The sequence below is a fragment of the Balaenoptera musculus genome, chromosome X (genome assembly GCF_009873245.2).
Source record: "Balaenoptera musculus isolate JJ_BM4_2016_0621 chromosome X, mBalMus1.pri.v3, whole genome shotgun sequence".
In the NCBI taxonomy this organism is placed as follows: Eukaryota; Metazoa; Chordata; class Mammalia; order Artiodactyla; family Balaenopteridae; genus Balaenoptera; species Balaenoptera musculus.
In genome coordinates, this window is record NC_045806.1 from 38,661,135 (window position 1) to 38,676,571 (window position 15,437).

A 15,437-nucleotide genomic window follows, 5' to 3' on the forward strand; every position below is an offset into this window, starting at 1 on the left:
AGCCAGAGGAAAATAGACTCTGAAGATTAAATTTGTTAATCTGGGATTCTTGTCCTAGAGCTAGACAAAAATTTCGTACGTGGTACTATCAAGAATACAGATTTCTTCTTGTCTTGCTAGCTTTGCATGGAACTGGTGGTAGCCCGACTATGATTTTGAAGCTGCTGGATTCCACAGAGGTGCCTCAGAGGCCATGGAGGAAGTAGGGAGAGTGTCTAAGAAGAGCTGTCCCAAGTCCCCCAGTCCTGAGCCAACCAAAACTGTTCCTCTTGTATCATTTTATATGTCTGGGTTCACATTTAAGGGATCTTTGTAAAATGGACTTTAGTGGTTAAAAAAAAAAAATGAAAGCCACTCTCTTAGATCATCTAGGCTATAAAAATCAGACCATAGGGCTTCCCTGGTGGCGCAGTGGTTGAGAATCTGCCTGCCAATGCAGGGGACACGGGTTCGAGCCCTGGTCTGGGAAGATCCCACATGCCGCGGAGCAACTAAGCCCGTGAGCCACAACTACTGAGCCTGCACGTCTGGAGCCTGTGCTCCGCAACGGGAGAGGCTGCGACCGTGAGAGGCCCACGCACCGTGATGAAGAGTGGCCCCCGCTTGCCGCAACTAGAGAAAGCCCTCGCACAGAAACGAAGACCCAACACAGCCAAAAATAAATAAATTAATTAATTAAAAAAAAACCTGCAAAAGGTATGCTATGTTTTTTTATTGAAGTTTAATTGACATATAACATTATATTAGCTTCAGGTGTACAACACAATGATCAGACATTTGTATATATTGTGAGACGATCACCACAATAAGTCTAGTTAACATCCATCACCACACTTTAACAAAAATTTTTTTCTTGTCATGATAGCTTTTAAGATCTATTCTCTCAGCAACTTTGAAATACGTACTATAGTATTATTAACTGTAGTCATCATGCTATACATTACATCCCCGTGACTTATTTATTTTATAACTGGAAGTTTGTACCTTTGACCCCCCCCCTTCACCCATTTCACCCACCTCCCATCCCCCAGGTGCGCTATGGTTTTAAGATAGTAGCATAAGCTCTCAGAGGTTGAAAAAGTTCAACCATCTTCTCATTAAGGCTCTAAATCTATATGCAGAGGCATTTTCTTGGTTTATTAAAATCTCTTATTCTTTCGATGTGCAGGGTAACACATTGGGAAAATGTACCCAAAACAGATGTCATAAACACACTGCTCAAACCATCTGCACTACATGGTTGTTCCCTACTCACGAGGCTGGTCCACAATCACAGTCGTGTCAGCAAGAAGCACAGCACCTGGGCCTCACTGTCTGAGCAGGCCAGAGGCTGCGCTCTGCTGGTGCCTAGAGCCACCTCCCCATTTCACCGCCCACTTTCTCATGCCCATTCCTTACCTTTCTTCAAACCCCACATCGTCTCCTCGCTGAGTCACTCTCCCAGTTCCCCAGCAGCCCTCTAACTCCCTTCAAGGGAAAATTTACCTTTTCCCTTTCAAATGCTATATTAAATATGACAGACCCGCCTTTCGTAACACTTATCACCCATATCATAAGTCGCCATTACAAGTCTGTTTTCTGAAGGCAAGGACTGCATCTTATTAATCATTGTCTAAGACAACATTTTTTACATTCTAAGTGCTCGAATGTTTGTAGAAAGTTTTTATAAGATCCGTATAGATTGGAATTTGCACTTAGAATTCTGTGCATGAATAGTCTAGAAGAATGAAGATGGGATCGAAGTCTAGAATCAAAAGTTCCCAAAATTGATTGCCTGGTCTTGGAAGAAATTAATTTATGGTCTGTCAGCAGAAGCATGTCTGTGGATATCAGCTAGTGAAGGGTGGACTTCATGACAAATACTGAACGCTTTGGGAGGTCTCTGATAATCAAAATCATTACCCCAAGGAGGCACAGAGTAAAATAAACCATGTATTTAATCCCTTCCCTGTCACAACTCTGAGCAGAGAGGGCCTCACTTTCAGTCTCGTATGCTGAAATTCATTCTTTCCTTGTGATCACACTGATTTTAAAACAAACAAACAAGAAAACTTATTTGTGATTTGCAGAGGCGGAAGGTGCTTTTCTCTGCTTGCTCCTTTCTTTGACTGTCCAAGGAAGGAGGGCTGAAAAAGCATGGCACCATGATTCACAGCTTGAGGCCTCAAGTGAGATGGGAAGTAGCAATCTGGAAGGCTACCCCGAGGGCAGCCCTGGCAAAACAGCCAGATCTCCATAGCTGTTCTCTTAGTCCCTATTTTCCCAGGCGTCAGACAGACCTCATACAGCATAGGGGAGGAGAGCAGCTATACCTTCTCAACCATCTTCTCTGGTACATAATTGGATTTAAAAGTAACAAACAGATTTGGTAACCCCCTCTCATGAAAGACCCATACTTTTACAGATGCCTGAAATATCATTCAAACAACTGAATGAGGTCTAATGTCAGGCCAAATGAATACAACTGCAAATTTAGCTTCTTAGAACTTACATAAATGTATAAGAGTGTATGTTAAGTATGGATTTTTCATGTTTAATATGCCCTTTTTTTTAAAAAACCTAATTCTAGTGTTCTGGACAGCTTATCAATCAGGAATATAATCTACTCAAACAAAATCTTTAGACCAGTCATTCACAAACTTGGCCATGTATGAAAGTCACCTGGGAGCTTGTTAAATATACAGAATCCAGAGTCCTACCCCCAGAGGTATGGATTCAGTAGTTAGCTTGCAGCTCCAGAAACCTGCATTTTTAATAAGCTCCCCAGAAGGTTCTGATGAAGTCATCCCCAGAGCACACTTTGAAAAACACTTGCAAGTAGCTTCAGACATTTCCTTGGCTAATAAGCTAATTATCAAACTTTTCTATACACTCTTTTTATCACAATATGCCCAGCACTCAAAAAAATTTTAGCATTTTCCCTGCTCAATCTGGCTTCCTGGGCCATTGATAGTCAGGTTCAAATGCTTACACATACAGCTATTTGTCATGACTGCCAATAATACACTCTCTACTCAAGTCACACAAGCCACTTCACTTAGTGCCCCACACTGTGCTTGCTTCTACTTCCAGGCCTTCGCTTGGTGTCATCCCCTCCCCTCATCCTGTCCTATGCCTGTCCAGAGTCCTGTCCATCCATTTGGGCCCCAATCAGTAGAGCTCTCTTTGACCATGGCTGCCCACCCAGCTGACCACCTATTCACGCCTCCTGCACCGACCATTATGCATGGCACCCAATTTAGCACTGTATAGACTTGTATTCTTGACTGGTTTTTTAAAATGTGTTTATTGAATACCATTGTCTCAAAACAAATGATGATAAATTCCTAGGTCCAGCAGCCGTGTCTTAACTTTTTCTACACACAGCCCAGAGTTATCTATAATCACTGTCTTGACTTCTTCTCCCATTCTCTCTTAAATCCACTTCCATTAGGTTAGCTCTACCTAAACTACCCTTGTCAAGGTCAACAATGATCTATCTCCACAACGCCAATTCCGATGGTTCATTTTTGTGTCTAACTTGACCAATCAGCAGCAGTTGGTACAAAGGATCACACTTTCTTCCATGACATTCTTGCTTCACTTGGCTTCCAGGATCCTGTATTTTCTCTTGGTTTTGCTCCTACCTCCTTGCTTGTTCCTTTTCAGTATCCTTTGCTGGTTCCTCCTCTTTTCCTCAATCTCTTAATTTGGGGTGTCCCGGGGATAACAAGGAATAACTTGGTCATCCACTTCTCTGTCTATATTCACTCCTTTGGTGATCTCTTCTAGTCTCAGGCTTTAAATACTACCTACATGCTGATGATTTCCAAAGTTCTATCTCTAGCTCAGACCTCTCTCCCAGAACCCCAGACTCATATATCCAACGGCCAACTTAACATCTCTACTTGATATCTGACATCTCAAACTTAACTTGTTCCAAAACTGAACTTCTGCTCTTGCCCCAGACCTATTCTAACTATAGTCTTTCCCATCTCACTAGATGGCAACTCCATCTTTCTAGTTGGAGGAATCTTGGGAGTCATCTGTATCTCCTCTCTTCTTTCACACCTCATATCCAATCTACCAGGAAATCCTATTGGCACAACCTTCAAAATATTTCCAGAATCTGCTATTTCTCATCATTTTCATGGTACTCACCCTCATGGAGCCATCATAACTTTTCTCTTGGACTACTGCAGTAGCCTCTTAACTGGTCTTTACTTCCACCACTGCCCTTCTACAGTCTTCGCTCAACACTGCATCTGCAGTCATTCTTCTAATATGTAAATCAGATCAAGTCACTCTTCTTCTGCTCAAATCTCGCAATGAGTCCCCTTATCACTTGAAGTCAAAAGAATCCTGACAATGGTCTGCAAGGCCCTATGTTATCTGATCGCCCATTACTTCTCTTAATCTGTCTACTCTGCCCATTACTCATCTGTTCTATCCTCGTCAGCCTCCTGCCTGTTCCTTGTGCATCCCAAGCCTGCTCCTTGCTCAGGGTCTTTACACTGACTGTTCCTTCTGCCTAGAACATGTTTCCTCTCCTCAGTAAAGTCCATCCAGACCACACCGTTTAAAATTGAAACCAGGGGTGCTCTTCAGGCCCACATTCCAAGTCCCCTTTATTCTTTTCATAGCTACCTTCTTTATTTTTTCCATGGTACTTTAATACCTTCTATATACTACAGAATGTACTTACGTATTACCTTTATTGTTTATTATCTGCCTCCCCAGCTAGAATGTAAGTTCTATGAGGGCAGGGCTTTGTATCTGTTTTGTTCACTGATGTGTCCCAAGATCAGTGCTCGGCACATAGTGGGTACTCAGTAAATATTTGCTGACTAAGAAAATGAACGGCTCACCCAGGGCTACATACCTGCTGAGAACCTTAAAGATAGCTACAGCTATAGTCTTATGGTTAGAAGAGACATGAAGGCTTATTATTATTGATGGGGAAAACTTGTTTAAAGAGGAAAAAAAAATGACTGACGGAGACAACAGATGGACAACATCTGAAACAAGTCAGAGATTAAGATTAAACCGTGAATTTTTAGATGCTATATGATTATGAATAGCACAAGTCTGGGATAATAGCCTTCCTGGTAGGAAGTCATCCGTCTCTCCTATCCATCATTAAGAACTAAAAGGGTGAATGTTCATTGTATTTACTCACTTATTCATCATTCGTCCTCTTACGGACAAAATATCTATTGAACCCCAAGTACATAGCCAACACTGTTCTAACTCTAAGAGAAGCAATAAAGCCAGTCCCTGCCCTCAAGGAGCGCTTGGTCTCGATATAAACAAGTAATTGCCACACACTGTGATAAGTACAGACTCTGGGGCAAGAAAGGTGAACTCCAGGAGTCAGACTTCCCTGTGTTCAAATCCTACTTCAACTAAAAATTAGCTGTACGAGCTTGGGCAAATCGTATAGCCTCTCTGAGCCTCGATTTCCTCATGTGAAGAATGGGTACAATAATATTACCGACTTTATGAGGTTGTTTTGAGGATTAAATGAGATCAAGTATTGTAGTTAGCATACCATAACCATAAACTGCTTTTTATTAGTAATGTTATTATTGTTAGAGGTATGATCAGCAGAGTATTGTGAGCACACAGAGAACAAAGTACCTAATTCAGCCAGGTGCAGTGAGAAAGATATTCTTCTGGTTTTCCCAAGTCAGACTAGACAATCTGCCCGGCAGGCCACCACAGTGAATTTTTACCCAGACAATAAAGGTCTTCATTCCATCAAAAACCTCATATGCTTTAACTTGAAACTATCTCCTCCAATGACTCACAGTAGATCACCATTAACCTCATACAACAATAAGCAGCCAGTACATTTTTAATAGCAATATATATAATCAATATATGTCATGTACTATTGCACGTCTCAATTCACGGTTTATTTATTTGCATTAAGAAACTGTTCTTTGTATGCTTTGTGAGATCATCTTCCTTAGGTTCTTCTCACGGTTTTAAAACCTTGGGTTATTCAAACTCATGTATAAGTCTCCAGCTGAATGTGCCAGTTTCTATGGAAACAAGGTCACTGTGTGGGAGGAGCTTGAGGGAAGTGTATTCCTGGCACAGAACAAGCAGTGGACAGAAAGAAAAGAAATTAGACCCATTCGTGCCTGTACCACCATCCTCCGGCCACAACAGCATGACAAGAACGTGGAATGCTGTCTACAGTCAGTGCTCTGTGGGCAAGTTGACAGAAAGAGAGACTAAGGCAACTACCCACAAGGAGCTCTTTTCCCCCTGGATTCCAGAAGTAACACACTGGATCGTGTTTCATCCTGTTTACTTATAAGAAAAATTCCCTCTCCTTTTACAATAGGGACATTCTTTCTGCCCACCTCCTTTGGTGGCTGCCCTTCAAAACAGCAGTTAGTGAAAAGTATCCATCAAAAGTCCTGCCCTCGAACTTCACTGTAAACACTGCTACCTATAAGGGAGGATGGAGTATGAGTTGGTGTCCCTCTTATATGATCGAAATCAGTGGTTCTCAAATCCTGGTGCCCATCACCAGAACCCCCTGGAAGTCTTGTTAAAACACAGTACCAGGCCCCACGCACAGAGACTGGGCCTCGATAGGTCTGGGGTGAAGCACGGGAATCTGTATTTCTAACCAGTGCGGAGGCCACACCTTGAGTAGCGTCAACTCTGAAACTTAAAAACAAAACTCCCAAGTCCTTACAAATAAAAGATTATTTCTTAAAAGACAAAGGACATCGTGTCAGGGCAAAGGCAGCCTTTTAGACATTCTACACAATTCGTAACATATTTTCATCACGTTTACAGTTAGAGCAAAACTATTCTCTCCACCTCAAAATATTCTACAGCGGTATCTGATGCCATTAAATTTTATCGAATTCAGGGTGCTGTCTTGTTCTTCTCCTTCTCCTGCTCTTACTCCATGTTCCCTTTATCATTTTTCTCCACAGGTTCTCCTGACCCACTATTTCCCTCATGCCAGGACTTCGGTGTTTAGCCCGCATCCTAGTCAAGCATCTGCAACATTTTCCCACCACTCTTCCTCCCTGACTTCTTTCTCCAGGGCCTCCATTCTCTGAAGAAGCAAAAAGTAGCCATGGGCAGTGCTCACAGCTATACACATGACTCAGAGGCAGATTTTTCCTCATATATATTAGGAACACTTCTGAAAGTCCATCTTTTGAAATCATATTCCACCACACGAGCAATCTATGGTTACTGAACTCAACCAAATCTCTCAAATTAAAACCAAACCCCATTAATTGCCAAATAACATGCTAAAAAACACTTATAAATCACTGAAGCCACTACAGCCTATGGGCCAAATACAGCCAGTCACCTGTTTTGGTATGGCCTATGAGCAAAGAATGATTTTTGCATTTTTAAATGATCGAAAACAATCGAAAGAATAATATTTTGTGATATGCAAAAATCATATGAAATTCAAATGTCAGTGTCCATAAACAGTTTTATCGGAGTGTAGTTACATATTGTCTGTGGCTGTTTTCATGCTACAATGACAGAGCTAAGTGGTTGTGACAGAGGCCACATGGTCTGCAAAGCAGAAAATATTTGCTACCTGACCCTTTAAGAAAAAGTTTGCTGACCCCCACTCTACACCGTTTCTTAGGGACCATCTTGAGGAGATATATACATGGAAAGGCATATATATACATGGAAAGGCAATATAGATTGTGGATAATATGGCTTTAGTAGCTTCCAGATGACACATTAAAATAACCACTCAACGTGAGGGTGTGGAGAAAAGGGAACCCCTTGTGCACTGTTGGTGGGGATGTAAATTGGTGCAGTCACTGTGGAGAACAGTATGGAGGCTCCTCAAAAAACTAAAAATAGAACTACCATATCATCCAGCAATTTCACTTTTAGATATATATGAAAAGGAAATGAAATCACTGCCCCAAAAAGATATCTGCACCCCCATGTTCAACGCAATATTATTTGCAATAGCTAAAAGAGAGAAACAGTCTAAGTGTCCACTGACAGATGAATGGATAAATAAAAACATATATATGTGTGTGTGTGTGTGTGTGTATATATACATATATCTATATTTATATAAGATACATACACACAATGAAATATTATTCAGCCATAGAAAAGAAGGAAATCCTGACATCTGCGACGGCATGGATGGACCCTGAGGATATTATGCTAAGTAAAATAAGTCAGACAGAGAAAGACAAATACTGCATGATCTCACTTATATGTAGATTATGTAGAATCTACAAAACCCAAATTCATAGAAACAGAGATCAGACTGGTGACTGCCAGAGGTGTGCGGAGCAGGGGAGAATTGGGTGAAGGTGACCAAAAGGTACTAACTTCCAGCTATAAGATAAGTAAGTTCTGGGAACATAACATACAACATGATGACTAGAGTTAGTGATAATGTATTGTATATTTGTAAGTTTCTAAGAGAGTAAATCTTAAAAGTTCTCATCACAAGAAAAAAACTATAACTATGTGAGAATGATGAATGTTAACTAATCTTATTGTGGTGATCATTTTTCAATACATACATATATCAAATCATTATGTTGCATACCTTAAACTTATACAGTGTTATATGTCAATTATTTCTCAAAAAGCTGGAAAAAAATAAAATAACCACTGAAGTAAGAACCTGTTAATAATTACATATTAATCAACTTCATTAAAAAGGTATAACAACATGTCCCTGGACTTGAAATCAGACAAATTAAGTGTCATCTGTTTTGTCACGAGGACAATATTATAAACCCTGAACACATTTGGGAAAGATCAGACTAAAACAGCGGTTCCCTCAAGCACCTGTCATTTTCCATGAACTTCTTGAAGTTCCTCTGATGAGGTGTGGGCACGAGGCCTATGCAGGAGCAGAGAGAATCCTCTTCAGAACCAAAGCCGGTGTAACGTGGAAATTTCCTTTCTATATTTGGAGGAGGTGGGGCCTTGCATGAAATCGAGGTAAAGTTCTCTATAACAAAACAAAGGCAGATGAAACATCAATATTTTTTTTTGCCCTGATTATGGCTGTTTTGAAAGGTTTGTTATGTTTTCAAGATGAACATGGAGAGCTTTGTAGACTATTTTAAACTCTTTCAAACAAAACACAGCAAAATCCTGGGAGGGTAGGTTTCAATCGTGTTTACAAAAACCACAAAACTCACTCAATAGTTGCCATTGGTTCAAAAGAAAGGGAAAAAAGAGAGAAACTGTCTGTGTCGAATAAGTAAACATTTATCTTTTGTCATCGCATCCCCATTTCAGAATATTTTTTGTTCTTCCCTGATTTTTCCAATGACAGGAAAATTCAGACTTGGAACTTTATGCCACCCATGCCATATTTTAACCTGTAATGTAGCCCTGTCCTATCTTTAGTCAACAGTCACTAATCAAATTCCTTTCCAAACAGGACTGACTCCTAAGTGTTTTGCTTTACCTTCCCCATCTGATGTCCCCTCCTCTTGTGCCCACTTTTTAAACGCTCTCCCTTTCCTCCAACTCAGCTCCAGGCCATGACACTTCACTGTCTAGATCAAAAACAAAAACAAAACTTCTTCTCACCAACCACCACTCCAGGGTGCTTCTGTTATTGCCCAAGTAAAGACTGCAATCGTACTGAAATGTGATGAAGCAAAAATAAATAAATAAATAAATAAGGAATAAAACCAAAACCAAACAAACGAACAAAACCTTTAAAACAGCCACTGCCTACTCTCAAAGGGAGTGTTAAGTGGTAAATACTGTTGACTTTCTTTATTCATTTGTCATCTGTGAAGAAGAAGAGACATATTTATAATAGCCTAGGAGCTGTTGGTACTCATTTGTGAGGCTGTACAATCTCTGAGAAGCAAGTGTGTTCTCCAAAGCAAATAATACATTGACTCAACAGATCCCAGTCACCTGTGTTTGTCACACCACAAATGGCAAAGAAGATGTCAGGGTCTTTCTTAAAACAAAACAAAACAAAGCAACAAAACAAAACAACCCATGGAATCTAATTTCTACCTCTTCCCCAAGGTTGACTATCCCATAGGCGTTTCCATTAGTGCGTGAAAGGAGGTTCACATAAGCAAAGATTTCCTTTTCCATTGCCAAAGTTCTAATAGAAGGAAGAGTACAGATTTAGTGCGTACCTCTCTAACTGAAAATGTGCATCAATTTGTCATCCAAGGCAACCTAACTCTTAAAATTGAGGGAGTCTTTTTTTGTACTGATTGATCAAAAGGCTAAGGGTTTGAGGCTGTTTCTAACTCTGATTTGAAAACATTTTCAACTTTCACATTTACTTAGACTTCCTAACAGCCTTTGTGTGAAATCTCTTCAAGCATAATCCCCAAAAGAGTATTGTTCCATCCTAACAGAAACTGCTTACAGAAGACATATTGGCAAAGAGAATGCCATCAAACATTTCTCACTGACTCAGTGAAAGGGGGCAGCCAGACTGCTGGTACGGAAGTGACTGGTGAGCCTCTCCTATTGCTATTTTTGTGGCAATTAAAGAGAAGCTTTGGTAATAAAGAGGAAAGTTCAAATCTTGGAATTAGGCAGAATTACAGTAGACCCTTTCATTGCTAATTGTTACATGAAACACACCACTAACTGGTACCTTCATTCTAGGAAAAGGACCATAGGGATTGCAGGGAGAGCTCTACATGATTATTAGAAAATTGGGGCGTGATTGGTTTCTTCTAACAGGGGACGTACGCATACAACTCTATATACTAATCTACGCAGCCTAACCAAAAGAGGACACATATTGAATCTCACAGTAATTAAGAATGCATTCTACACCTCCCCCCAAAATTACAGGTTTTATAACACAGTGTTGTTTTCTCAACTACATAATTTTTGCCACAGATTTAAGTAACAAAAGAATCAATTTAGAGCTTTCCTCTGCACCCACAGTGCCATCTAGTGTATAAATGCCGAGAACTGTTCCACTCCACCATGTCTGACTTTTTTAACAATCCAATCTTTTTGGATACCCTGACTTAAGATCTCATTTTTCTGGGTAATTGAGTATATTCACAAAGGTTTGAACTCGCACCTGAATAACTTTCTGTCTTTGGTTTTCCATCACCCCAGCATCCTGCATGTTTCAGGTGTTAAAAAAATATTTAATGAAAAAGTATACCTTTTTTTTTACAAAGCATCTTCCCAAATATCTCCTTAAACTGACAACTCTGATGTATCCTGAGACACATCTGTCTTTCAAGTAGTCTGATTCCTCTAATTCCAAAAGACTTGTAAAAACATATATATTGAATGTCCATCCACACTGACCAGATTGCAACAAATTTACCGAGAGGTGATAGATTTTTTTAAAGGATATGTCTTAATGCTCCTTCACAGTGATTTACGATTCATCATCTCATTTGGAAACGATCCTGGAAAGAGCCTTCATCGAAGTTCATCTCTGATGTACTAGTAACCCAGATATGGACCCAGGTTTAAAGCTTATATAATTTGGGAGAAGCTCTTTAAGACTAAAAATGTCAAATAATTAAGACAAAATTAGGCCCAGGACCTTGGAGTGGGGCCCCTGCAAAGAAAGAACCCTAAAGCTTAAGCTTCATTAACTTCAAGGTAAATCCACCTCTGCTTGTACCCAATACCCAGGTCAAATGATTTTGGTGGGACGTTCATTTTTGGGTCAAATAATTAGTGAATCACATAATTTTCTAGCTCTAGCTAGAAAACCCTTAGAAATCATCTAATCCTCAACCCTCTTCACTTCATAGGAGAGGTTAAAAAAAAAAAGGTGAAATTGTTAGCTCTATCAAAGCCATGTGGAGAGACGAGAAGCAAATTCTACCTCTGTCGCTGCACCTTGGGATGGCTAATTTGCTCAAGTGATCATTAGACTCTCATCTTGGATGCCCTGCTGCTTCTAACACCAAGAGTTCAGAGGCGGCCATAAACAACTCCACAAAATTAAAGGTGCTTTCAGTTTTTTGCTTATCCTTAGTGTTGGTATAGCCTAATAAGTATTCGAGAACAACGCGAATGAATGGTCTTATTACTAGTTTGGCTGTCCCAACCACTAAGAATCGATAATAAGAAAGTCCTCTTATAGACAAAGAAATAATAACCCAAGGCAGGAATTCTAGGTAAGAACAGTTTACATTCAAATCCCTGTCTCTTCAGTGAAAGAAACACCTGCTAGAGCCCCTGGAGCCTTTTCCAACCTTCAGGCTACAGGAAAGTCCGACAGGCCTCCATCTGCCAGTCCGTGTTCAGGCACATGAAATAATGAGGGAGTGACAAGCTCCCGCCCGGCAGACACGCCAGGGCCAGCGGGATGGCCAAGCTGCCTAGTGGGGGACTCACATTGGACTGTTTTGTGGAAGAAGTTGCCTTCTCTTTAGAATCCTTAAATACACAAAACAATCTCATCTTTTTAGGAGTCAGATTGGGTTTTATGCAGGGGTTACATACATCTCTTGGAATTCTACCAAGCCCTCTGCTTCCACATAATAGAAAGCTTACTCATGCACAATTCTTGGGACTGTGGCCAACTCCATCTCTTAGTCTGTCTGCCATTTTTTCTCCCCCAAAATATGTTGGGGCGGCATTAGGTAAGAGAAGGTACTGAAGCACCCAGGCTGTATACTGCATTAGAAATTTCCCCCTGACTTCCTCTTAGGGAGGTCCCTAGCTGTGTCGTTGGCAGTTGTCAGCTCCTTCCTGTGGAGACCACAATTACTGACAAGGAAGGAAATGTGACCACAGTTATTGCCAGGACTTTGTCCTGGTTTGGGCTTCAAGGATACCAAAATATAATGTATAAAACTTGGTCAGTCTCATGAATTTTTAGAACCAGGTGAGTTATAAAAAAATCAAAATGTCAGAAGTAACTGTATCTAAGTAACATTAAGTCTATTAATTTAATGTTACCAAAAAGTCAGGAAAAGCAAATGTAAAGATTATCAGAGAATATTGATTCACTCCCCTCCACCCTGAATCATGGATATAATTTCCAGTCATTAGTTATATTAAGTACACTGCTGTTACTCAAGAAATGTTGTGTAATAATAGTGTCTGTTAAATGGGGTATTTTAACATATGTTACGAGAAGTATAAAAAGTCAGCGTGACTATAAAATATATCATAATTTTGCATTTGCATAATTTTCTGTTTAAATGCATAATGCTCACGTTATATTAGCTTTAAAGGCACAAATGACTTTTTTTAACGTAATACAGTAAGTCTATAGAGTGAGCAAAAGAAGTGAGCAGAAAGAAATTAAGCACTAGGGCTCAACTGAAATGGACCATAGGGCATTTGAAGCTGATACATTTGCCGGGGATGGCTAGATTTGGAGCGCACCGGTGGATTTACTCTGCCTCTGAAAGTTCCCTGCAAACCCGTTAAAAGACTAACAGTGTACCGTGTCTCTCCAGCATTACGCTCATTTTCCCAAATGCGACCTTTATATTCTCAAAATCAAGCTGACAGACAAACATCAACCGAATGTTGGACTTGCTATTTAAGGGATCATATGACGTTTTGAACCTTTACCACGCCCTTTAAATTAAGGTAATCTTTCAGTAGGACACAGGTAAATGTCTTCAGTGACTCATTTCATATATATATCATTTTAAAAAATTTTCCAAGTCTACACTGAAGACTTGCTGACTCTGAACAGGCACTTCCATTTATTAAAAAGCAAACTATCCTTCCCAACTATCTAAGGGTCACTAGCAGCTTCTCTACAGTAGCCACTACCTGCACATTCCTGGCTGCTTCTTGCCCTCAGTCCCTAAAACAAATATGCCCAACTGTGTCCACTAAATAGGACTAATTTTAGAAAAGAATATAAGAAGAGGCCACCAATTTGGCTCCATTTTGACTAATCTGGCACGCAGATGCTGTGGAACAAGTTCCCCTCATGCACAGAGGAGGGAGATTGAAATTCTCTTTTATTCCAGCCCCTTTGTATGCTGTGTGCCTTCTCCCATAATATAAAGATTCCCAGGAGGCCAGGAATACGACACAGTGGGGACACCAAGACACGTAAGGTGGGCCTCGTCTCATTCTAAAGACAAAGCACCTTGCCTTTTAGGAAGCTGTGGTTGCTTCCGGCTTCCAACTCATCGCTCAGGAAGTGAGCTCGTATGAATGCTCCAAGGTTCAGAGCGGGGTAAGCATCCCCCATCAGAGCTCCAAACCCCAGTCTGGGAGGTTGGCACCTTCCACCACCCCACTTCGCCAAGCACTGGTAGGTACCTGGAGCCTGGGGTAGAGGGCCCAGGTGGGGGCAGAGCTGGCCGGCAGGTTTAGCAAATGGAGGGGCGTGTTTTTCAGGTTCCGCCTCAGATCCTCCACCTGCTTCTGTGACTTACAACACCGTGTAACATGCGGTAGGTCTCTGCTCCCCTTCAAGCCTAGAAACTCCTTACACAACTCTGCAGCTCCTCTGTCGACTGCAATGACCTGCATGTGGTAGGTGCTTAATAAATCACTGGTTTTCATTCTGAACTGCGCTAACCTGATCTGAATGGAATGGATATCTAAGAAGAGAGAAGCTGGAAGCCTGGCTGAGCCTCACCAGGAAAGGTAGAGCAAATTGGCACAATTCCCCAGAGAGCTCAAATAAGTATATCCTCTGTGGTAAGCAAGAATTCAGTGAAAAGAAAAGTGTTTGGATTTCCATTGCAATTGCTTAACCAAAGCATTTCCCCCATACTCTAGTGAGGCAGGGGGCTATACGGGCAAATGGAAGCCTTTGGCATCAGGCAGACAAGTTCAAGTCTTGGCTCACCCTTTACTTGCTGCATGACCTTCGACAAGTAAGCCCCTTGTACGCCATGGTTTCTTCACCTCTAAAATGGGGATAACGAGCCTACCTTTCTAGAATTGTTGTTAGGAATAAATAAGACAACAGATGCCCAGCAGTTAGCAAATGCTCAATAAACGGTAGCTATTATGAGCTTAGAATTTGAAACTCAAAAGTCAGATTAAGCCTAACTAGGGAACAAAGACTCTAAGTTTTACATATTATTTTCTAACTGACAGATGTATCACTTACCAATTCCATATTTAGTCTTACAATAAGTCTTCATGAATTCATCACAGTCACAAAGGAGCACTTTCCTTCCCCACACATTGATGGTGGTTCCTATGGACAGGTCACTCTCTTTGTAAAACTCTTGGTCTACTTTTCCTAGCTAATAAAAACAAAGGAATGTGACGTTGACACCACAGGCCCACCAAAGACACTGGCACCCACCCCCAAAGGGAAAAAGAAATTTTAAAAAATCAACTATATCATTCATAACCAAAATTTTTAAATCAAATCAAAAGACAACCGCTCAATATTAACATTTTAAAACATTCTTTTAGCAATGCAGTGCTACCAAATGGCAGTGCAATGCATATATTTATATACTCATCGACTTCATTCACAATTAATCTCCCAGAAGCAGAACACGTAA

General features: G+C 40.7%; 1 protein-coding gene across 1 annotated transcript in view; it reads right to left on the reverse strand.

Moving 5' to 3' along the window:
• The window catches only part of EFHC2 (EF-hand domain containing 2), a 178,059-nt gene that overhangs the window by 87,570 nt on the left and 75,052 nt on the right, over positions 1–15,437 (reverse strand). Inside the window, 2 exon segments of the mRNA XM_036839265.1 lie at positions 8,806–8,971; positions 15,032–15,170. Of these exon segments, the coding sequence (XP_036695160.1) occupies positions 8,806–8,971; positions 15,032–15,170 (305 nt within the window).